The sequence below is a fragment of the Sapajus apella genome, unplaced genomic scaffold (assembly GCF_009761245.1).
Source record: "Sapajus apella isolate SASKATOON/1434 unplaced genomic scaffold, GSC_monkey_1.0 scaffold10, whole genome shotgun sequence".
Taxonomy (NCBI): Eukaryota; Metazoa; Chordata; class Mammalia; order Primates; family Cebidae; genus Sapajus; species Sapajus apella.
Genome location: NW_022436950.1, coordinates 18,160,195 through 18,185,673, shown reverse-complemented (window position 1 = coordinate 18,185,673; position 25,479 = coordinate 18,160,195). Strand labels below are relative to the sequence as shown.

General features: G+C 39.3%; 1 protein-coding gene across 2 annotated transcripts in view; it reads right to left on the bottom strand.

Moving 5' to 3' along the window:
* The window catches only part of EPHA4 (EPH receptor A4), a 157,330-nt gene that overhangs the window by 27,327 nt on the left and 104,524 nt on the right, over positions 1 to 25,479 (bottom strand). For both annotated transcript variants that reach the window (XM_032278047.1, XM_032278048.1), the window contains exons 6-8: positions 11,741 to 11,865; positions 10,429 to 10,588; positions 9,138 to 9,249 (exon numbers count right to left, since the gene is read on the bottom strand). In XM_032278047.1, coding sequence (XP_032133938.1) covers positions 9,138 to 9,249; positions 10,429 to 10,588; positions 11,741 to 11,865 — 397 coding nt within the window. The remainder of the gene's footprint in view (positions 1 to 9,137; positions 9,250 to 10,428; positions 10,589 to 11,740; positions 11,866 to 25,479) is intronic.

The following is a 25,479-nucleotide window of genomic DNA, read 5'->3' as shown; positions in this document are numbered from 1 at the left end:
TCCACAGGTAGTTCTGTGTAAATCAAATGGCAACAATGTTCAGTATGTGACAGGTAATAGTAAATCTTATTGCTATAACCAGATAGCTACTACCACAGAAATTCATTATCACATTACATGATACTCTTAAAACAATACTTTTGTGGTGATTGGTTTCAGTTGCTGCATACAAATTTCCAACTTATTAACAAAAAGTTGAGAAGTAAGTATTTGCTTTGTATTGAATTATGTTCCCTAATTTGTAAAAAACGAGCAAGGGTAAAAATGAGAAGCTTTGGTTTGCTTTGCCTAATTAGCTTTCAGTAAAACGGTGCATGGTCTTAAACTTGGCATTCTGCTCTTGCAGCTTTCAATAGTGTAAATCCGGCTTTGTTATAAAGCTTTGTGGATTAGAAATCTTTAGTACATATAAATCTTGAATTAGGAATATATATATCTTTTATATGAACTGGAAAATCAACTCAAGCCTTGGGAATTAAAAATCTTGAATATATACATACATATATATATATATATATATATATATATATATATTTCTTGAGTCAGGAGAATATCACTTAAAGGAATCAGAAAATCAACTCAGCTGCTTAAAGCATGGGAAGTTGAAACCAACTTAGTATATAAAATGTATACATTTATGTTTCTGTCAGAAATGTAAAATTTACACTGGAATTTACATCTTAGGTTTTCTTAGAGCTTCAAAGACATGGTAACGTAAGGCTCTTACAGAAAAAGAAACAGACTTTGAGATGAGGAAACATTCCCCCAAGGCCAGGTGTCTCAGCAGTGTGGTCCTGTTAAAATCCCATACCCCGAACTTTCATACTTTGAACAGGTTGAGTGGCAGATGATTATGAATAACAGAGAACCTAAAGGAGCCAGGCAGTGCAACCAGAGAGGCAGCGGATCCTGGTCACATGCTCCAAGCTTCCCTCCCACATTCCTCTCCTAATTGTCAGCAGTGCAGGAACCAGCTCAGCAATCAGACCCTTAGAGCCTACAGATGTTTCTCCGTGTGGATAATTCCCTGGCAAATAATAATACCTTGCACTTTTACACTGTATTTAACTTTTCAAAGGGTTCTCATCTCATATATTATCTCCTCCACTAACTGTTTGCAAAGCAGGAACAAACTTAGCAAAACAGAGACCCCAGTGACTACAGCTAACTGTGAAATACGGTATTTCAGTCCCAAATCATAAGCTTGCATTTTCCTTTGCATTTAACTTTTCAAAGGGTCTATTTTTATTTTTTTATTTTTAATTTTTCGAGACAGGGTATCACTCTATTGCTCAGGCTGGAGTACAGCGGCATGATCTCCGCTCACTGAAACCTCCGCCTCTTGGGCTCAAGCAATTCTCCTGCCTCAGCCTCTTGAGTAGCTGAGACTATAGGTGCCTGCCGCCATGCCCAGCTAATTTTGTATTTTTAGTAGAGAATTTGGCCAGGCTGGTCTTAAAGTCTTGACTTCAAGTGATCCGCACACTTAAGCCTCCCAAAGTGCTGGAATTACAGGTGTGAACCACCGCACCCGGCCAGGGTCTATTATTTAATTGCATCTTCATGACAACCCCATGAAAGCAACCAGGCAGACAGATACACACTCAGTTTCCCTGTAGATGAGGACGTGGAGCTGGGGTGGGGAGCAGGAGGATCACCACGTGCTCTCCTAGCAAGTACAGGACTTTGTGGAAGCCCTGATCCAGCCCACTACTTCACAGGGTCTCTCTTACTGGAGAGTAGTTACATAAGGATACCTGGTGAGAGTTAATTATAAGTAGCATTAAATTTTATATCAGTAAATTCACTTAAAATCAATTCAATGGCTCTTAAAATCCATTGCTTCATAAAAGTAACTAAACAGGTTTAAATACCCTGAAGCCAAACAACTTTCTATAAAAGATGAACTCTCCTCCAATCTTCTTCCTTTCCCTCCAACCCCATCCTTTCCCTTCTTTGAAAGAAAATACAAGATCGTTAGGTCAGGGACTGCTAAAATAACATTTAATGTCAGGAAAATGCCGTTGCTGGGTCCCTAGGGTGTGATAGGGTCCTGCCAGCCTGAAGGATTGTGTCTTATCAGAGCTCCTAAAAGCATTATCTAAAATTACAAGTATATCTTTCAAACCACTTAAGATCTCGAATACTGATTTGAATTTCTTTCCTTTGAAGAAGGGGAAAAAAATGCATAGAGCGAGAAAGCTTTGGTACCAACTTTAAATTGTCAATGAAACAAAAACCTGGCATATACCACAGAAACTCATGGCCTGAAGCTGCCCAGGAAAAGTGTTTATCTGTTTTACATCAAGCACATTCATTATGTGCAAAGCCAGAGGAAATACAAAATGACAGGGGTCATTAATTATAAGGTTGACACGCCCATCCCTTCCTCAGACGTCTAAACATAGAAGGAGGAATTAAATTAGTGGTGAAGGTGTGTTTTTAAATGAGATTTTTTACATGGATAGTTATTTGGAAGAGAAGACCTTTAAGACTGCAGGAAATGGCTGGAGAAAAAAAAAAAAAAACCATAAGGATGACTGTACAAAGGCTAATAGTAGTCTGTTTGCTTTTTAAAAATACCTGGAAAACAAAAATGCCTGTGTCCGTCCTGTTCTACCTTTAACACCTGATGGCCCTTTTGCTTTGGCTCAGTGTAGGACAATGTGGCCCATTATCATCCCAGGCAATAAAGCCCATGGACTACTGAGGCAACCAGCCTGCAGGAAGCCACCCTGCCTGAAGGAGTGCGAACTCTAAGCTGCCATCTGAGGCTGATAGCCTGAATGGCAGAAGGAAAACTTTGTTGCAGGTTTTCTAACTATGGAGATGTGGCCAAGCTGATTAAAATTGGGGAGGAGTAGAATATTTGTAAGTGAATGCTCCAGAAGGAAACATGGACCGTTTTAGCCTCAGGAGTGATAGAAAAGGTCCCACGCTGCAGGTGAAACTTTGAAAGAGTGAACTAAACCCTCCTGCAGTCCAAAGGACGCAGTAATAGGGGTATTAACAGACATTGTTGCAGAACAGCGTGAGCCCTCTCAACCAATGTGCTGTTCTGGCACCTTGACTATTCAATAAAACAAACAAAACAGAGAGGGGGAGCAAGGCAGGGGCCCAACATAAACCGTGCTTTTACTAAATTACTAACTTTTCTGGTCAAGTGGACAGATTCCATTGATGTGGTTCACTGTTCCAAGACTAATTAGTAAAAGGTAAGTAATTTATTCAGCTAAAGTGCATATTAAAGATAAAGCAATGTAACTAGCAGGACTCCAGGAGGTCCCTTTCCAGTATTGAATGGCATCGCCTATGAAGATTCATAGAAGCCATTCTTGTTTTTTCTCTTCTTTATGCTGTCATTGTTCTCGCACCGAATGGTCTCTAACTGTTGTTCATGAGCAGCATGTTGAAATGGTTGCACGTAAGTTGTTTAGAAATGTTCCCGAGGTACTATCTGCCCCCAATTGTGTGAATTTACATTACTTTATCAGGGCCAATTAAGGCTAAAAGTGTTGTCCTTTTCATGCGATCCTAATATTCCAGGGAAGGAAATTAGGGCACTGTGAAAGACAGATACAGTTTTAGCATTAAAATTGTTTTCGCACTACGTGAACTCCTAGCGCCGCAGTGGAAAATCTTAACCTTCAACAGGAAGAGAAAACTAACTTGCAAACTCTGACTTTATATTGTGCAATAGACTTGCACATTAATTCACAGATTACAAATCTTACCAACATCCGTAGCAGACTCTTGAAGCTTCGGAGAAAGCTTAGAACTGCCAATGTCAGCTTTTTATGTAGGTCAATTTTCTCAGTTAAGAAGATATTAAAATAATATATCTATTCCAGTATTGGAAGTCAGGAGAGCTGAATTCCTGTCCTGATCAGCAACTAACTTGCCATGTGATCTTTGTTTGTTTCATCTTTTTAGCCTCCAGTACCTAATACATAAATAAATTTTGCCATAACCACTTCATTTTTTTTTTTTCTTAAAATTAATTCACTTCTCTTTCCTTATCCAGGTAAAAGAGGGTACTTTATAACCCTAACACAAATGGAAACTCAGTGTCACTAGCAATCATGAGAAGTTTGGTATAAAAACAGCATGTGCCTGATTATCAGTAATACTTTCTTCTCACCACCTATTCTTTAAGAAGTAGAGGCTATTCTTGCATTCTAGTCGTTTCTTAAAATTGTTTTTCATATTTGAATAACAAAATACTGTTTGGGGGACAGGTGTGGTGGCTCATGCCTGTAATCCCAGCACTTTGGGAGACCAAGGTGGGTGGATCACCTGAGGTCAGGGGTTCGAGATCAGCCTGGCTAACATGGTGAAACCCCATCTCTACTAAAAATACAAAAATTAGCTAGGCGTGGGAGCACATGCCTGTAATCCCAGCTACTCGAGAGGCTGAGGCATGAGAATCATTTGAACCCATGAGGCAGAAGTCGCAGTGAGCTGAGATCACGCTATTGCACACCAGCCTGGGCAACAGAATGAGACTCTGTCTCAAAAAAAAAAAAAAAAAAAAAAAAAAAAAAGGGAAGAGGGTGTCAGAGAAATTTAACATACATTCAGTCATCAGTCCTGGAGGTTATGACCTTACAACTGTATTTTAGAATGTCATTGTTAATAGTCCTTTTAAACATCACTTTAAAAAACAATATAGAAAAGTGGTTATGTTGTGGAGGGAGATCACAAATACGTAAATGTAGAAATACTGCCATGGAAAAGCGGTTATGTTGTGGAGATCACAAATATGTAAATATATAAATACAGAAGTCATGAGTTGCTGCTAGAGAATGTACAAATGTGGTTTGAAATAAAACTTCTAGGAACGGCATCACAGAGGTACAAGAAGTGTTGTGTCTTCAAATAACCTAGATAACAAGTACAATTATGTGCTCTGGAAAGCCGAAAGAATTCTGAAATTATATCTTGAGTGACGAGAAAGACACAGACCAAGGATGCCTACAGAAAATATAAAATTAAGTTGTTTAACATAAATGTGGGTGATAAAAATATATAATATAGATAAATCAGTATGTTTAGTATAATATCTTATTTTAGGTATTTTATAAATTTAGTAGTTTGATTCTTTCATCACAATCCTAAATGTTTACATGTTCCAGCTGGCCAGAAGAAAAATGTAGATCTCACCCAAAAAATTGTAGATTATTCTGGCTTGCCTTAGGCTCAGGCTTCTCAGTGTAAACTGAATATGTACAATGAAATAAATGAAACGATTGCTATTAAAAAAAAAAAACAAAAAACTAGCAAGATACCAACTGTGAGCCTGAGGCTGCTTCCTCTTTCTTAAATGACAAATTAGCACCAAGTAGATTTTCTCTCTGAGGTCATCAGAAGGGCTGAAACTTTTCTCACTCTGTGAGTTTCCGTCCATCAACTTCCTTAGAAATCTTGCATGCCATCAGCAGAGTGGGAGTCAGTTCAAGGGGACCCCCATAAGGGATCTGTCTGTAGCATCCTTTCTGGCATAAACATTTGGTGATTCTAAGAAGCAGGAAGCAGTCCTCCCAGCAAAGGACATGACTCAGATTTTATAGGCTAGGGTGTTTAATCTGTTGCTTTCTCATACTACTGGCTGAAGTCTGGCAAGATTATTTCGTGAGTACCATGTACTACTTTCATTTGTCCTCTCACGAAAAGCCTGGGCCAGGCTTTTGTCTGCACTACCTGCCTCCTCTCTGTTCACCTGTTCTTGTCCCATTTAAACACTTATAGTCCAAGATAACAGAGCAGACAACCTGCGTGAGGAGAAGAATTGGCTGAGTGTGTGAGAGCCGCTGCAAGCCTGTCAGCTACCTGGCTCCAGGCGGCCTTTCCCATGATAGCTTTACGGCCGACACTAAAGAATAATCAATATGAGGGCAAGGGGTTGACATTTCATTTTCTAAAAAGTGATCCATTGAGGACCAATCACCAAGCACTGTTTATCAGCCTTGAGAAGTGACATTTTTTTTTAATGGGGGAGAAAGGACAGGAATCATCACTAGGTAACTCGACAGGCTCAATTCTCTAAGGTGGGGACTCATAATTGGAAATCCGATGCATGCTGCTATCAATCCAGTCTTATATAATAAAGTGATCAATAAAAGCAGAGAGGAAATTAAGTCATCAAGCTTATGGATGCTATATTCCGTAGTCACGGATTTTAATAAACTTGTCTCCCCGCATTACATTTTCATATGCTTTTCCTTTCTTTTCACCAAAGCCAGTGTTCAAGCAGAACATCCAAAGGAAACTTATAATGAGGTGACTTATTTCTCATTACTCCAGTTTGACTGCTGTACTTAGGGCCATTTATACCAAAAACAAAAACAAAGAAAGCCAAGTAAGCCTAAAGCAAAGCTGGACTACAACCAGAGAACGTTTCCAGTCAACTCAAAGAGATGGTCGAGACAGACACAGGCAAGACCTACTTTCTGCAGAGAGGGGTTCTGAGCATCCTATGGTGCTGAATTTTTTTTTTTTTTTTTTTTTTTGGCGAATTTTTTTGACGGAGTTTTGTTCTGTCACTCAGGCTGGAGTGCAATGGCACAGTCTCGGCTCACTACACCTTTTGCCTCCTGGGTTCAAGTGATTCTCTTGTCTCAGCCTCCTGAGTAGCTGGGATTACAGGTGTGCACCGCCACACTGGCTAATTTTTTAATATATTTAATAGAGATGGGATTTCACCATGTTTCGAAGGCTGGTCTCGAAATCCTTACCTCAAGTGATCCACCCACCTCAGCCTCCCAAAGTACTGGGATTACAGGCATGACCTACCACGCCCAGTCGGTGATGAATTTTTATCAAATATTTTTAGAGATGGAGATATTTAATGAATTGTATCTGTTTTTAAACTTTTAAACATCTTAATTTTCTAGTAACAAAGATTATCTCTGTATAGTGTAAAATTTTAGACAAAAGAATATGTAATCATGAAATAAAAAAACATATGTAATTCCTATATACTCCCCCATATTGCTCCCGGCTCCCCACCATCAGATGGATATATACTAATGCATACGGTTCCCAGCATTTATATGCACAGCATGTGCACATACACAAAACTAAATGGCAATGTAAAAGAAAGAGGGCCATCTTAATTGGCTTTCAAAATCAAATAACAGGGGAGGAAAGAACAGTGGGAATTTAAATTCTATGCAGGTCAACTTGAAGTTTCCAAAGGCCGAGATATACCGCTGTTTAGAGTACAGTGGGTATGCCAATGTCTATATATTTTTGCATGTGTGTGTATTAAAGAAACAGGAATGAGAATTTATTGTGGATTTAACATCTCAAGATTTGACTCATCACTCTAATCAAACATAGCTATTTATAGATTTTGCATCAAAAGCAATGAACACAATGAAAAATAGATGCCAATACAGAATGTGTTGTTCTATACTGTGTTGTATTAGAGTGAATATAATTGGTCCCTATATACCAGGACACTTTGGTGAGGGTGGGGGCATGACATTAAATACATGGCTGGGCATGGCAGCTCACGCCTGTAATCCCAACACTTTGGGAGGCCAAGGTGGGTGGATCACTTGAGGTCACGACTTCAAGCCCCCTGACCAACATGGTGAAACCCCGTTTCTACTAAAAATACAAAAATGAGCCATGGTGGTATGTTGCCTGTAATCCCAGCTATTCAGGAGGCTGAGACAGGAGAATTGCTTAAACCCAGGAGGTGGATATTGCAGTGAGCTGAGATTGTGCCACTGCACTCCAGCTTGGGTGACAGAGCAAGACTCCATCTCAAGCCTCCTAAATAGCTGGGATTACACAAAACAAAAGATCTTTGCTCATGGGTATTCTCCGGGCACACTAAATTATATGGTCATCACTCTAATTATAATGTATATCAGAGGAAAGTAAAAGCATGCTGGCTTGCCCAGGCCAGTGGAAATAGCCAAAGGCATTGCTATGATACTGGTGAGATCATCAGTCAGCAGAGAGGGACAATGCAACAGATACTGGCCTGAGAGCCAAGCACAGCTACTACTGCTATGCCAATGTGACAACCTTGGGCAAGAATTACTTCTTTCCTAGGATCCCTTCCCTGTTCTAGAGAATGCAAAGCTTTATATTTAAGAGGATCCCTTTTACATCCCCAGATTCAGCCTTTTATTTCACCAAAAGCCCCATCTTGTGAAACAGTCGATGGTATATGGGGAGGCAGATCAGGGGAGCGGCAGATGCTTACACACAAAAGACAAAGAAGGCCCCGATGCGGGGCCCATATCCGTGAGCACTCCTCTGGAGCCTCTGGGCAGGCGGGGGGAGGAAGTAAATGGAGGCAAAAACAGTAAAGAAAACTGGTTCAAAAGAAGGTGCCGCCAGTTTGTTGTTATTTCTCTCTCCTTCTTAGATTATTTCTTAAGTATCAAGTCAGATTGCGAGCATTTAGAGGCTAAGGACTGAGGTGGTTTAGGTTCATTTTCAAGAGCAATGCCATGCCCACAATTTGCTCAAGGGATATTCTCTTGAAATCCATTGATTCTCTGGAAATGCTGATGGCCTTTCCTGGGGGAAGACTGAATGTGGAGTACCCATTTCTTTGCTTTAGTGACCATTACTGTTAACCAGTATCATCACACTGAAGCATCTCCTGTGTGCTGTATTATCTATTTTGCTTATCAAAATTCTCCTGTCAATAACCCTTCAAGGAAGATAATGATGATCTCTATCTTACAAAATAGAAATAAAGACTCAAAAAGGTTTATGCAGTAGCAGCTGGCAAATGGCAGAGCTCAGAATTGGGGCCCAAGTTTTATAGGGCTTTTCCTTGCCTTTGGCAGTGAGTCCGGGCTTAAGAGAGGGATAAACGTAACACCTGGCAGCTTAGAGTTTCTAGAAATCTCCCACTGGCCTGCTCTTCGGCTTTGTTTCCTACAATTAGCCGGGTCTTTCCGGACCTCTCAGCAGTCAGGCCTGCCACCAGGGTGCAGCCAGCAGCTTTGGTAGGGGTGTGGGAAGATCAAAGCAACAAGGAGGAAGCTTGGGATGTAGATGCCATGTTTATGACGCAATCAAAAGCTTAGCTTTGTGTGGAGGAGAAAAAAAACCATCATAAACACTGGGAAGGTGGGGGCTGCCCAGTGAGTGGCTTCAGTGCTTACCTCCGGCTGATGACAAAGGCTGCAATGAGAATTACCACCAGCACCACACTGCCTGAGACAGAGACCAAGAGGACTGTGGAGTTGGCCCCATCTCCGATGATCCGGGAAGGCACTGGGAATGACAATTACACAAGGGTCACCTCTGGGAAAGTCTTAAGCAGCAGAACTTCTGAATGGGTCACAGTTTTCAACATTCTGAAGTCACTGGAATGCTCAGTCTCTTTGGCTTTTAGTTAAGTATTCACGCAACGGCATTTTCTAAGACAGCCTTAACGAGACAAAGGCATCCTTTTATAACTGAATGAAGAATTTCAAACAGAAGACTCATTAAGTCCTATGGTAAACATAATTTGTTGGTTTTTCTTCTTTTCTTTTCTATCCCCACCCTAACCCTTACATAAAGGGTCAAATGTATTCCTTAGTGAGAAAGACCCTTGAACATTTCAGAAAGGGCAGTAGTTTTGAATGTACCTCCTTCCCCCAGAGCTATCAAAAACCTGCCCATTTTTGCCTGGTTCAAAAGCCACTTCTTCCTTGTACCCTTGCAGGATAATTTCAACGGTTGTCAATCTCCTTCAAATTCAACTCTTATTTTCTCTTCTGCTTTTTTTTTTTTTATGCTTATTTTATAATTTGTGAACACAATTTCTTTCTTGAACTGAGGTCAAAAATTCTGCCCTATCATCTTTTCATCAAACAGGCCCAATTTGGGTTCATTAATTAATGGGATGGAGGTATCTTACACCAAATGTTTGTTCATGGGTAGGCCCCTTTTAAGCATTTTAAATTTAATCAGCCAGTCAATCCAACTCACAATGTTTAAAGATTTGATATGTTTGTCTAAAGGGTCTTAAAAAAAATCGTATCTGACTTGATTTAAAATGATTCTTAGAAATAAAAAGGGAAAAAATATTCTTGGCCCCTTCTTTTATCTTCTCAGGGAGAAAATTCCCTATATTAATATAGGGTAGCTATGCAACCCTCAATTGGTCAGTTTAGTAATCCCATTTTTCATGGTTTATAGGAAGCTCAAAACAAGAGAAAAACAGGCAACATTTTTCATTCATATCAAAAGAAAAATCAGATAACATTCGAAAATGCTTTTCTCTAAATCACATGAAGTTTTCTAAGTTACAGACGTTGGGTAACTTATTTCAAGCAATGTTCATTGCAGCAAAATGTTTGCCTAACCGAAAATTATAGACAACTCCAGAGATTTCACTGTAATGGGATTCACCCTGTATTATAAAAAGAGCCTCAGAAGTGAGCGAGTTTGTGTGGTCCTTGTTACCTGTGTTGGTTGTGACCTCCAAGGGCTCACTGAAGTCTCCGTAGCCAGCTGCTGTCCTGGCTCGCACATGGAAAACATAGGAAGTGAGCGGGTTCAGGCCTTTGATATCTGTGTTCCTGGCAGCTGTCCGAACTATACGATAGCTTCGCTCATTCTGATCCTACATCATGGGAAGATAAAATTAGGGAATGTGGCAAAATAAATCTGCTTACTGTAGGTGCAATATTAAAGGAGTCAAGCCAGTCAACTCGGAAGCTGAGAGTGAATGGAGATTCATAAACTCTCGGGAGTTTTTATTGGATGTTGTAAGTGCTTCTGTTATTTCTTACTTGTTGAAAGAAATGTGGAATTCAGGTATGACTGCTGTTGACACTAACCATATCCAGCTCTTTCCTCCTACTCTTTGTTTTAAAAGGAACATTATATGATGGTTGGGTGGTTTTTCTAGCTCCATATCCAGCAATTTAAAAGAAAGAACTGTGAGAAGGTCCTCTGTCTTTTTCTATTTTCTAGACAGAAAATATAAAAAGTGTTGTAACATAGTTTCAATGGAAAAATCCTAACCCTTTTCTGCTTTTAATAAGGAAGCCAATAAGTGATTATCTTTAAAAAGTAAAAGAAGACAATTGTTCATTTTCTAGACAACCTTGAATACAAATAGCTCTCTTCAAAATTCTGTCCTTTAAGAGAGACAAGTTATTTGTAAAAATAATGCCTTTCTATAACTTTAAGAGGCTGAAGAATGTAATTTTCCTTCCCTGACTTTCTATTAAAAGTCATCAAAACCCACATCTTTATTCTGAATAGCAGTGATCTACTTAAACAGATCATTATTTCAACTGTTATGAGTCACTCTCCCTGATAGAAGATTCATAGATTAGAACTTCTTAGCTATCTTGATTTCCATTACTAGAAAGTGAAGATAGTTATAGTACAATACAATGTATTATTATCATTATTATTTTCTAACTTTCAGGATAACTAAGTAAATGATAAATTTCATAATCAACTTAATTGGGAAGCAAAATGCATTTGATATGAGGATTCAATGGTATTCCATGACTTACAACTGGCTAACACTTAAACAGAAGGGAGGGAGCAAAGGAGGATGGGAAGGAGCAGAGGAAAGATGGAAGAAAAGAAGGGACGGAAGGAGGGAGAAAGGAAGGAAGGAAACAAGCAAGGAAAAAAGAAGGAAGAAAAGCAGGGAGGGAGGGATAAAAGAAAGAAGGAAGGAAGGTAGGAAAGAAGGAAGGAAGAAAGGAAGGAGGGAAGGAACGAACGAAGGGAGTCTTGTTCACTCAAGTAATACCTTCTCATAATACTTGACTTCATATTCCAGGATTACCCCATTGGGACGATCTGGTTCCAACCAAGCCAGTGCCACACTGTATCTTGTGACTTCTTTAGCCTGGACCAAAGCAATGGATGATGGCGCTGTTAGAAAAAAACAAAAAGACAAAAGCCATTTTCTTTAGGAAAAGAAATGGTTTTGGTGGTATCCATAAATAATTTCATCTTACTTAAGAAAAGTGTGAAAGATTGTCTTGTCTTCCTCTTGACCGTTTCACTCTTCAGTATAAAAACATATCATTTGTATCCTTCTCTCAAGTATATTTTCGTATGTGTTTGTCTTAAAAAGAGAATCTCTGAAGTAAAATCCTGATAGGTTCACAGGCCTGTAGTACCACTTTCACAGCACGGCTGTAGGCACAGAGAAGGATACCTGGTTTCTGACCTTTTGTAAACCATGACAGCCTTTGGAAAACCTCATTTTAAGCTCGGTAAAGCTACATCTAACCCTACCTCCCAGTATTATGAGTGCCATCTTACTGGACTTTAATTTTATATAAGCAAGAGAATGTGCAGGTCTTTCATAGGTACTGTAGGGAATGCCAAAAGGCAAACAATTTACATACTTTCCAATATAAATAAAAGTACTGCTTAATTACAGTAAGAGTTCAGTCTGAACACGACCATGTAAATAATGAATACAAATCAAGCGGTGCTGGTCTCTCTGAACACACATGGCATTTTGCAGCTATTCTACAGGAGCTAATATGTCACCTTTGCCTGCTCTTTCCACTGAGAAAGACACAAAAGCAGCCCTCTAGTGGGTGTGTTATCGGGGTGGGAGCAGGGCACGTTTGAGATTTATAAACCCAGGCAGCCTGATGCTCACTTCTCCGCTGCCATCTCCAGCCAGCTGTTATCAGGCTCTGCTGACACTGACAATGGCTGTTACCCTTGTGCATCTCGAGAGAGAACAGGAAGCATTCATGAAATCCTGAATCTTATCTAACACAGCTGCCCTGGAGAACCGGAGATTAGTGAGCTTCCTAACTCCAACGCATATATTCTTTTGTTCCCAAACTGGGAAAGCAAACATCAGAAACTAGCCACTGAGGAACAATAAGTTAGTGTTGGGTCATCCTCCTGCCCTCTCTCAATATATGCGTATGAATGCCAATCCCTAACTCCAGGGAACAAAGATAAAAAGTAAAATACATTGTCACCGAAAATGGTATGGGAAAAGCTTCAAACTTGCTTGACCATGTCTGATGGGCATACTGATGGCAGGGAAACCAATTAGACACACTATGGTCACACAAGGGAGTCTTCCAGCTGAATCCAGTACAGCAAGGACTGTCTCCTGGAGGGGGTTATTTGACAGCCTGGCATCTGTTAGGGATGGTAACAGACACACAGACACACATACACACAAACACACATACACACACCTCTCTATTTTTTTTTCTCTCTCTCGGTCCCAAAGCAACTCCAGATTGGATCTCAGGCAAAAACACGAGAGAAAAGATACAGTAGATACACATGTCCTCCATCAAAGGCAATCCCAAGGTTAGTAATGCCAAACCCAGTGAACAAAGCAGCATGCGGCAGACATATGGAAGCCACTGAACATCTGAGGAAAATGAAAAACGGAAATGTGCTCATTACATTCATTAAAGCTCCCTTCTCCCAATACACACACATACACCACACGCTCACATGTTCTCTCTCTTTCTTTCCTGGTTGACAGAAAGCCACTGTCCGCAAAATGCAACGAATGACTTTGTAAAATATAGAGGTAGCAAGGAGGCTAAGAAAACTGCCTGGCTGTGGAAAGCCATTTCATTCCAGGTAATAAATATATTGCCTAACAGAGCACTTTAGCATATACTCCATAAAAATGGGCTCCTTAAACTCTGATGTGCAGGATTAAGAAATGAAACAGAAAAGTGAGGTCATTAGAAAGAAAGCAGGAGGGAGAAAAAAAAATCATAAAATTATAAAATGAACTTTCTCTCAGAAATGGTCTGAGTCGAGAGATTCCTTGGGAAAGAATTGCCTGCTTGCCCTTGGAGTGCACTGATGAACTAAGACAGCTTCTCTCTGGTTGGGTTATCACTAAACTGCTGCATATGGGAAATGAACTCGATTTCGATTTTAGAAGTTTGAGCAGCAGTGTTCCTGTGGCCATGTAAAGGGAACATGAACTCAACTAAGGTGCTCAAAAAATCTCAAGCAGGGAGTTAGCAGTATAATCATGTTAACTCATAGAATATTTCTAATGTAGCCCTACTTGGGACGCGGATATGCATGAATGCAAAAATAAACCAACAGAGTGTACCTTGACACAGCTGTCATAAAATGGAGTATCGGTAGAGAATGAAAGAGATATGTAAACAAAAAGAAGGACTGAATGAAAATAGAATGTTAGGCTGAGGACAGTCGGAAAACTGCTGAGTTGACATTTATCTTTCATATCTACTAGAGAAATAAATGCAACCAACGAAAAGCAGAATACATAGATGTAATTCACAGAGAGTATTATGTTGCATGGCTGTAAAGTCTAAATTCTTTATTGATCAGTTGTTTGTTAGAAAAGCATGTTATCAGGGCACAATGACACAAGTAATCCATGACCAAGGGAGGTTGGGAAATGTACATAAAACATACAACTGCATTGAAGTATAAGATGACAGCCATTCTGCACCTGTGGAGAGCTTACCTGCTCTAGCAAGAGGTAGTTTGAAAAAATCTGTGAGCTTTGCCATACTGCCGTTTTAGAAAGGAGGCAACTTGGATGTCCTCCACATCATAAGCCACATAACGGGCTTTCCCTTACCCTTTCTACCCCATTTCCAAAACAGCCTCAACTTCACATCTGGAAGCTATCACCCTACTATGTGTGCCTGCCTAGGGGTCATTTTCCCGGATGAGGCATTTGCCAATGACATTTTGCATTTTTCCCCCTGCGACAGTGTTTCCCAAGCATCAGACTTCCATGCCACACATTTGCTGCCACATCCCTCTGCAGCTTGTAAGATGATTTAAGTAATATTTTCTTTAATAAATGCAATATCTTTAACTTCAACAGTTATATTTGTAAAGAAATTTCCCGTTTACTGGTATCAATGAAACCCTGTAATCATTTGCAATTAATGGCAAGTAACCATAAAAAATGAACAATTGCATGTAAATGAAACAATGTTATCAATGTTTGCTGGACACTCTTACTTCTCCAAGGATTGTTTAAAATGGAGATTAGCCAGTGCTAGAGAAGCAAAGGATATCTGGGCACTTACTTGAGATTCTGACCTTGGACTACTCAGAATTAACTGAGAAAGAATTGAAAAGGAACTACATTGCATACAGGGCAATTCAGTATTATATAATGTTTCATCAGTTCGTTCCCTAAAATCATCTCTGATGCCACCATTGGTATGTTTCCACACTTTGGTAAACAATGCCCAACCCAAATGTCTTGAATCCTGTTCTGAATATCCCAGGGCTCTGCCCTTGGCTTACAGAATGAGAAGAGGAGATAATCTAATTTTTCAAAAAGATTGCACATCCCACCCTTAAATATATGGTTCAATAAGATCTGTGACCAATCAATGCCTAAGTTCAAAAGAGAGCTTCTAATCATAGCAGAAAATCTGGTCAACATAAAAAGACCAAGAAGAAAAAGAAAAAGATTCTCAGTGGCCACTCAGTTCTTTGATTTACATTCTGAAATCTCGTAGAGACAAGGTTCTTCCTCAACATCAACTCAGCCACTAGACACATACTTCATGGGCACCCATGAAACAAGGTCAAGAGAAGGAATGGGTGAGAAAACAATTCTTGGTATCAGACTAAGTACTACCAAATACTTTAGCCTCTTCTTAACTAAAAGAACTGTTGGGAAATTTATATAACAGTCTTACAGAGAAACACTTTTTCTAAAGTCAAGTCAGAGGACCCATTTTTCTAGAATTTAAGAGGAGACGATTCCTACTGACCCTCTTCTTATTCAAGCTGTCTCATGGGTGATGGGAAGGAATAAGTGGAGGGCCCTTCCTCATCACATTCTATCTGTAGACACTCAATACACCTGCTGAGTGTCATAAGTCTTTACTTATGACAGGAAGTAGCTGGGGGCTGATGAACACATTCTCACTACAAGAAAGAGATGCATCATAGATTGAAATGCATTCCTATCTACCCACGGACTTCTTTCATAAAGGAGATACTTGTTCTAAGGACACTTCTGTGCCTCCAGACAAATACAGGCATGCTTCAATGGCTAGAATCTAGACATGACGCATAGCAATGAGAGCTGGTCATGCTAGTTGACAGCAGTATGGAAAGGTGACAATGTAAGAATCACAAGGCAAGCACTACTAAAGGGTAGCTCTTTAAAAAAGATGTATGATTTAATTCAATCGAGTCCTTAATTTTCAAACCTTTAAAGCAAAATCTCCAATGACTCATAGATGTTAACTTTTCTGGTCTAAGGTGCCTATACTGAGACCACCATTTTTTATTACCCCCACGGAGATTTTGGCAGTTTTTAACCCAAAACATGTCTTTCCCTTCTTCTTTTTAACTTACAAATCATGGTGACACATCCATTCAATGGAGCTTGATAAATTTGTCAAATGAATAAAAGTTTTTACATATTAAAATTGATCTTAAAAAAACTTTACTGTAGACAGCAAAAATTTTCTAAACATAAAGTACCAGAAGTAAGCCATCCTTAAGACAATTTTCCATCCGCACCTGTTTCAGATGGCCTTTTGTGGGGTTAGTTTTACTATTTAGGTTAGCTGACATATTGACAATTAGAGGTGAAGCAAATGACAGCTCTAATTATAAATAGAGTCTCTGTTTCTAAGGTCTATGTGATGCTTCTGAACATTTTTCAAACACACAGGATGTAAAATGTCACTCAAATGTAAGTTAACATTAAAACTAGGCATCACTGCACCTGTTACAGACAGCATTTTGAGGTTCTGCTCTTTAGGCTGATGAAGGTGTTGACAATTTGCTCCGTATTTTTCCTCTGTAGGGCATATGCAAATAGTTTTCCTGACTTTCTAACTGCCAAGGTGGAGTAATGTTAAGACTCTTGAGTCATAACCTAAATCCAGAAAGGATCCTAAGCCTGCAAAGATGGACTGGGGCAAAGCCAGTCACTGCCAGCAGAAGCCATTAGTTACCGCATTATGCAACAGCCATCAAAGTTGAAACACGGGGGTAATAGGGTGGAGAGCCCTCTGAAGACAGACTGTAGGCAAGCAGGATTATTGGGAACAGAGTGTTTTTCTGCATACCCAATGGACACAAGTGAAACTGTAGTAAAATACCATTTTTAAAAAAATGATTAAGGAAAAACCAAAAGTGGATGAAAGGAAAAATTCACCAAAGCTTGTCAGTCGAATGATCTGGGCTTTCTAATAGAGCTCCAAGATAAATTTCACTCCCAAATGATTTTGTATTCACAGTTCTATATATCCCTGAGAAACTGAGAATGCTTTCTAAATAGAATCCCCATTTGCAATGTACCTGTGGTTTCATTTGGTTTGAGAGCAGACCACACTGCATTCAGAAGGTACATGTGGGTTTTATCTCAGTGTGTGTTTTTGATAAACAGAAACAGCACAGATTAGGGGGCTCTATCACGACTCTCTAACAGTGGTGCATTTCACAAGGAAAAATTACAGGAGATGCTTTGATGTCAAACAGAGGTGGCTCCCTTTAAGAAAATGGTAAATTTAACTTTCTCCGGTTCAAAGCTCAGCAGTTTTCCTTGCTCCCCACTGATGTGAATGCTGTAATTTTCTTTTATTCACTTCCCCAATGACTTGCCATTAAACACCTACAAGTCATTTTACTGCAGCAGTTTGGTACTTGTGACACCCAAATGGGATGGAGAAGAGAAGAGGATATAAGAAGAAAAGAAAGAGAGGAAGGCTTCACATAGTTCCTGAGCTAGAAATTTTTTTTCTTGAGTACAATATCACAAGCAATGAATTAAAAACAGTTCCGGGGGAACTTGGGAGGAAAAGGAAAACAGCTGAAGTAGGCTGACTGTATTTCATTACTGGTTCAAATTAGAGGGGTGGAGGGGGTGAGCCAGGAAATAAGCAGATGCAATGAAAGGTCTCCAGCCTGTGGGCAAGGAAGAGTGAAAACAGCTCTTTAAGAAAGTCAAGACACCTGAAGCCATGGATGTCCGTGGTATACAATGGTCAGTGTTTGGAGGAGAGATGGCTTCTTAACCACAGCAGGGTTACCATTCTCCTCCCCAGAATCCGGATTTAAACAGATGATATTTACTCAGAGGGTCTTTCACTGTTAGAAAAATATAAACCCATAGTTTATACATATCTCTGCTTAATGCAAATAGCATGTTTAAATTTAGTTACTTGGAGCTTAAGCTGGTTTTTGTTCCATTTCTTTCACAATTCAACACCCCAGCTCTGATTTGCTCTTTATCAAAGGTTTGTGCATTTTAAAATGCTGTCAGGCATCAAAATTAAATGCTTCAGAGCACTAATGATATCCTTGTGATTAAGGGTTTTGCGTCTCTGAGATGCTAAGAACTCTGGTGCTAATATTAATTGCTTTCTTCTACATTCCAGATGGAGAGAAGGATTTCTCTTCTCAAGCTAGGCAATACCTATGGCATCAAACATCACTTAGCAATATTTATATGTTCTTTTTCTTACTATTATCATTGCACTATTTCATAGTACAACAGTTTACAAAGTGCTTCCACATACACATGATTTTGTTTGCTGTGCATGCAATCAGCTGGGTCAACTCCTCTGCTCTCTTTTAGGCAAAATCATTAAAATCTCCAACCACCCTCACTGGATACATCAAAGTAAAAAGTCAGCTACACCCCCAACAGCTTTTCATTGCTACATCATGAATCCACATAAGCACAGTTTCGCAAACAGTGAAGTTGTTTTAAAAACAAACCGGCAAAAAGTATAGAAAATAACTTGGCTATTCCGAAATTGATATAGGATTTTTTTCTTTATTTGACACAAAAAACATAGAACCAAATCCTCAACCAAAATCTTTAGAAGACTGTCAATTAAATGAAGTTCATTTATATTTAGATATGGAAGTATTCATATTTATTAAGCTTATACTTAGAATGTATGAGAGATACATTTTTTTTTCCACAAAGTGATTTCTAAGGTCAGTCCAGAGTCTATTTTAAACACATATTATAAAATAAAGCAGTGCACAGCCACATTATGCTTCAGCAACATTGACTGAAGGATGCAATTGACCCATGCTGCCAATGATTTTAAGAGTCTGATTTTGGAACCCTACAAATACTTGAACTACATGATTCCAGAGTAACACTTTGGAAAATCTGTGATTCAGATTTACTTTTGGTTTAATAGAAGATGAAATTTTATAAGCCTTTTTTTTTTTTTCCTAGATAGATGGGATGGCATGCCATTTTCTTTTTTTTCCAGAGAGATGGGCAACAAATTATTTTTGACAAATCCTTTACAGAGAGCTATTAGTTAAATTTTAAATGATAAAATGTGGTGTTATTTTTAGCCTTCACGTTGTTTCCATAGGAAAGTTGAAGGTGTTGGGTGGGCCTCTTTGGCTAAGCATCCAAAACTGTGAGATCCTTTCCCTTCTGGATGGAAGAGATGGAGTTGCCCAGCCAAGGACTGCCTTCCTAGATTCCTTTGTGGCTAAGGTAGTTCACGTGACTGAGTTCTGGGTAATGGAACATGAGTTTAAGTGATTTCTCCTCTTCTAAATATTACCCATAAATAGCTCCCTGTGACTGTCCATTTTCTTGAACCCACAAACCAGAGAGAGGTTAATGCCCCAGGCCCATCGTAGAAGACCCACACTCAATAACCTCTGATCACCACCAACTGGATGCGATTTCAGCAAGAAATAATTTTCTATTGCGATAACCCATTGAACTGGCATTTGGGGTTAAAGCAGGTGCTCATTCAAGTGAAGTGGAGCAAAAAGAGGTATTTGCATATCACAACTTTTTTTTTTTTTTTTGCTAAAAAGAGGTAATTTTTAGCAAAAAAAGAGGTATTTTCATATCACGACTAACTCAGATAAACTGTAGAAGTACTGTGGCCCACAGAAGATTAGTTTTGCAGCTTCCCAAAAGGCCTTTGGGTTTCCTCCTGGAAACTCCAGCTCCTGGTGATGCACGATGAGCAGATATCCACCCATTTGTGAGAAACTGGAGCGTGCTGCCCTGAGGTCAGCAGAGCCAGTGACAGACGCTGTGTGGCTTCTCAGGGAGAAAATCATGGGCACTGGTCTTCTAACAGTGAGTGAAATCAGCAGAATCACAAAATACTGGGCCAAAAGATTCAGCTGAGCTTGTGTTAATGCTAAATGGGAAAAGACAGTGGCGTTCTCAAAACGGTTAGGTTGAGTTTTCTTTGTAGAAAAGTTAGTTGAGTTTTCACTGCACAATTAACTACTTAAGCAGATGAAGACAGGCCCTGTGAACTGCCACAAAACAAAGAATGGGGAAAGAAGCAAATCAGATCCCAGTAAACTCCTGGGTGAAGGCATTTGCACATGCACGCACGCACGCCTGACATCATTTCATCCTTACCACTCTCTGAAGTCGTTATAATGATCATCCTTACATTTCAGATTTGGAAACTCAGGCACACAGAAATTAAATGATTTGACCAACGCTATAAAACGAGATTTAAAACCCAAGTCCACCTGGCTCAAAAGTATGTGATCCTCCCTCTATACCACATCTTTGTAACAACATACACACTGAACTAGCATGTATTGAGTAATTATGACGTGCTGAGCATTGCTCTAAATCTCTTGCAGGAGTTAATTCATGTAAACCTCACAAAAACTCTATGAGACAGGTACTATTATTATCCTCATTTTATAGATGAGGAAGACAAGGTACAGAGAGTTTGAATAACTTGCTCCAAGTTATAGCTTATGTGGGTGAATTCAAAAGCCTGAGTCTAGAGCCCACATTCTCAACCACTGATTACAGAAAGCAGCTATGCTCTGCCCCTCATTTCTCCAGTAAGAAATAGGAGACTTGAAGGTTAAGTGACTGTTTTCCCACAGGAGTAGTGGCAGCAGCAACGGAGTAAATCTTTCTAAAGTCTGCTTTGTTAGGTGCAGGGCTATCTATGCACATTGTGGGCTGTCAGAAACCCAGAAGTAAGTTAGATATGGTCCTTACTCACAAGCAACCTTAAAACTTTTGGTGCCGAATGAACTCACATTTGAACTAAAGAGCTGAGACAAGAATAAAACAAAACAAATTCAATTACCACATAAAACAATAAGTCTTCAGAATTAGTTAGGGAAGGAGTAAGGACACAAGACAAGCTTCCGGAAGACTCTCAATGTGTGTTCGCTTCCTTGGCGTGGGTGATGGTCACATGGGTGTTTACCTTACCATAATTCAATGACTATACATTCGAGTCCTGCCCACTTTCCCATATGTATATATTTCACAATAAAAAGGTTATAAAACAAATACAAATGTTAGGAGTATTAAAAAGGAAGTATCACAACTATTACTAGAAAGATCCATACACAATCTTTAGTATACCTCCTGGGTTAAGACCTAAAGATGGCATGAAAGATGTAAGGTTTTGCAAATTAGAGCTTCTGCACCTATTTAATCATTATGCTGAACCATACAGCAATCCTTGCTCTTTGTAGTAAATAAAATGCATTACTTAAATGTCTGTTTTACTTTTTTAAGATAGCTAATATCTTCAATTAGCATTATTACAGGTACAGTCATAGGATCAGATATAAAATTACAGGTGGGTAACAACTCAACTGGAAACCAAGATCTGTGTCCACTTGAATTAACAGGGAATTAACCTCAGGGGCACCCAAGTGTCTCTGCTGCAGTTCAAGTGCGTCCTATGTTTTGTCTGGGAGCTGCTTGTTTTACTTTCTACTTGCTTACCAAGAAATTTGTTGGCAGGTTCTGACAAGGATAGTTCAACACTTGCCAACAGAAACATGGCAGGATTCAATGTGTGTGTTTCCTGTTATAAGTAAGAATGCCAGTTTGAGGCAAACAGGAAAACAAGTCTTTCCACTGGAAGGCAATTTAGAAGAATTTGCCTGAGCAAGAAAATTGTTTTAAGGTAAGAAAATGGGGTGAAGCTAGCAACAATAACAAAATATATATATATATTTTCTCCCAATGCTTCTAGTGAGATGAATGTTCTTACTAAATATGGTGTTGAAAATTATCTAGCGTTTCCTCTCTTAGTTGAAATTATTTTATGTGTAACTTGGTTAGACAGGATGGCAAGCCCTCGCCAAATGGGAGTCTCCATGATCTACAATGTTCCTCCACTCACTTCCTAGGGAAGATCAGAGGAAAAAAAAAAGACCAAAAAAAATTTTTTTAAACTAACAAACTACAAAAAAAAATTTCCAAAATTAATTTGGAATATGGAGAACAATGTAAGGAAAAGGTTCTTTTTTACTGAGCAGAATACAGAAAAGAGAAAGGGAAAGGATTAGCTGCTGTGAATCAAGGCTTCTGTTCCTTTCACTGTCAACTCCACCAGAGAGCTTCAAGCATTCCAAGTCTGGAAAATAAAAAGCTATGCTGCAAGCCATCAGGTTCCCTTTGTTATTCAAACAGCTGCTAATCGTCCTGCTGCGTTAGGAACCTGTGAGACAATGCTGTAACATTTAGCTTTCTGACATCCAAAGCATCTAGATCAGTCCCCAATTAAACAGGTATTAATCACAAAGACTCTAAAAGCCACGATGATAGATGCACCCAGTAAATCTTTGCTTTTGCCTTTTACTTTTCACACTCAGATTTCTACATTTACAGGCAGAAATACTTAAAAGCCTGCCCCAGAAACTTGACCAATCAAATGCGGTGTTCGTTACTTTATATCAGTTGCTTGATGATTTCCTACCTCTGAAAAGCCTTTCAGAAAGAGGTAAGACATTGATCATTCTGCTAAAAGAGCCTGTCTGCTTCAATAAATAGATCCACTATGGTTGTTGTCATCTTGACTTTTTAAGTGTGATGACTAATTCAGAAGTGTTGTGGCTTTGCCATTGGCTATAGGGAAATTCGAATCATCTGCGAAGTTAAAAAAAAAAAAAAAAAGCCAGTGGATGAACCCCCAAAACATCAATGGGCAAAATCTTAACATGCTGGTAATACTAATGAACTCTTCCAACGTGGGCCAAATCCTCAGGTCATGAGCCTGATTCGAGTGAATGAATGAAGTATATTAATCCAGATAATAGAAAAGAGTAAGTGTTGAATGAATCCCTCGGAATTCCATGCTTTGAAATTTATGTTGATAAAAGGGACTCTGTGTTACTTTTTCATCAATTTCCATTTCACAAGGGCAGGAAGATAGCTTTATTTAACTCTGTCAAAGAGTATTATTTACAGTTTTTGTTATAGATAAGTGACTAGGTAGTCAACCCCAAACACACAAACAAATGAAAAGTAACAATTTTCATAGCCAATATCTAATCGCCATAACACAAAATTGAAGGGGAAAGCGCCAACACAAGAGGCTCATATGATGGCAGAGAAAGCCAACATTAGCTATTATGAGTTACTAGAAATCATTTTAAATTACATTCCTATTTTTTATTTCTCAAGGTAACAGAACCCATGAGACAAGTACAATATTTGCAAGGTGCCAGCTCAAGAAGCTGAATTCCTTGGCTTTCAATGGAGCCTGAATAGATCATGAATTACTCCATCTCCATCACTATCTCAATGGCAGTCCACTGTCTTCCAAGTTGAAAGAGTTGGAAGTCAATAAATGTCACTTATGATATGAACACCTGTCGACTAAGACCTGGACTGAGACCAATTCCACTAACATAGTCATTCTATGGCTGCCAAATGGCTGGGCCTTGGACCACTTATGATATAGTCCCCCTTCAAGGAGGTGACCTAAAGACAGAAAGGTCCAGATCCCATTAATCATCTTTCAAGCTATCCAATTCTCCATGAGCTACACTGTTGGAATGGGGTACCTGGCTTTTTAATCTGTCATTTAAAAAGATCACACAAGCTGCTCAAAAAAATGTCATGGTGACCATAAATTGAAGATAGATGCTCTTTAGCATTGTTGCCAGCCACTGTCCTTTTTATCTATGAAATTAATTTTTAGCAACTTATCTTTCTTTCTCTTGTTGCACTTAAAACACTGAGGCAGAACAGAGGGAAAAAAATGAAAAATATTTGACAACCTGTAACTTACAGCATGAAATTATAGGCTACCAATGATTCCTGACAGAGCCAGAGAGTCAGAGGAAACATGGTGGTAAAATTCAGTTGCAAATCAATATGCTATTTGGAAATTTTCCAAGTCCAAATGTCACTTGGCTTAAAGTACAATGTCTGAGGGTTGGAAGTGATGATCACGGATGATAAACTAGAATGTTACAAGTAGGGGGAGAGAGAGAGAGAGAGAGAGAGAGAAAGAGAGAGAGATAAAGAGAGAAACAGGAGGCAGGGCGCGGTGGCTCAAGCCTGTAATCCCAGCACTTTGGGAGGCCGAGGCGGGTGGATCATGAGGTCAAGAGATCGAGACCATCCTGGTCAACATGGTGAAACCCCGTCTCTACTAAAAATACAAAAAATTAGCTGGGCATGGTGGCGCGTGCCTGTAATCCCAGCGACTCAGGAGGCTGAGGCAGGAGAATTGCCTGAACCCGGGAGGCGGAGGTTGCGGTCAGTCGAGATCGCGCCATTGCACTCCAGCCTGGGTAACAAGAGCGAAACTCCGTCCCAAAAAAAAAAAAAAAAAAAAAAAAAAAGAGAGAGAGAGAAACAGGAAGAAGGCCATCAGGGTGAAGTTCTGAGACTCCTCATCTTTCTTATTACCAGTTTGGGTTTCACTACATGGAAGTCTGGGAAAGTTCCAAAATATTCTGAGTACAATATTCATGATCCATGGAATGCTTAGAAACTGGGTTTTAGTATCACTTTGGGGAACTTCTGCTTTATGTGTAGACAAATCTTTCCTGCACTATTTCTTCCTTGCTATGTAGACAAGAGTAAGGAAGCACCTGGTGAGTGGAAAGTAGGGGGATAGAGACCTTTGGGTTAAATTAGGGTCGGAACATTTTGGGAATGCTTCCTACACAAATGGTCACCACATGCTATGCTCTCTAAAAATGTGGCCATGAAATTATATTCTTGCAGCCCTCATATTTGAAAATCTGTCTTTTTTGGCAATTTTCTTAAAAGCTATGATATAGGTTAGGAACAGGATAATCATTTAGGAGAAGAGATTTTAAGCTTAGAAATCTGCAACCTGAGAATTGTATTTTTATTTTGGAATATCGGCCAGAAACTAAATTCTATGTGCTAGGTAGTTTAAATTTCTGTGGCAGAAACAACTGAGCTATTAAATTTTAAAATGTTACTAAGGTCAAATGATACCTTCAACTGGATCTGTACTTGAGAATTCAAGATAAATTTTGTAGTCATAAGAAATAATAAGGAATGATGTATTAGGAAAACTAATACTGTTTTAGGACTTTTTTTTTTTTTTTTTGAAGACGGGGTTTTACCATGTTGGTCAGGCTGGTCTTGAACTCCCGATCTCAGGTGATCTGCCCGCCTTGGCCTCCAAAGTGCTTGGATTACAGGCATGAGCCATCGCACCTGGCCCCACTTTTTTTTTTTTTTTTTTTTTTTAAAGAAAGAAAACCAGAGGTTTCACAGCATTTTACAGGGGCCACTCTCATTAACACAAT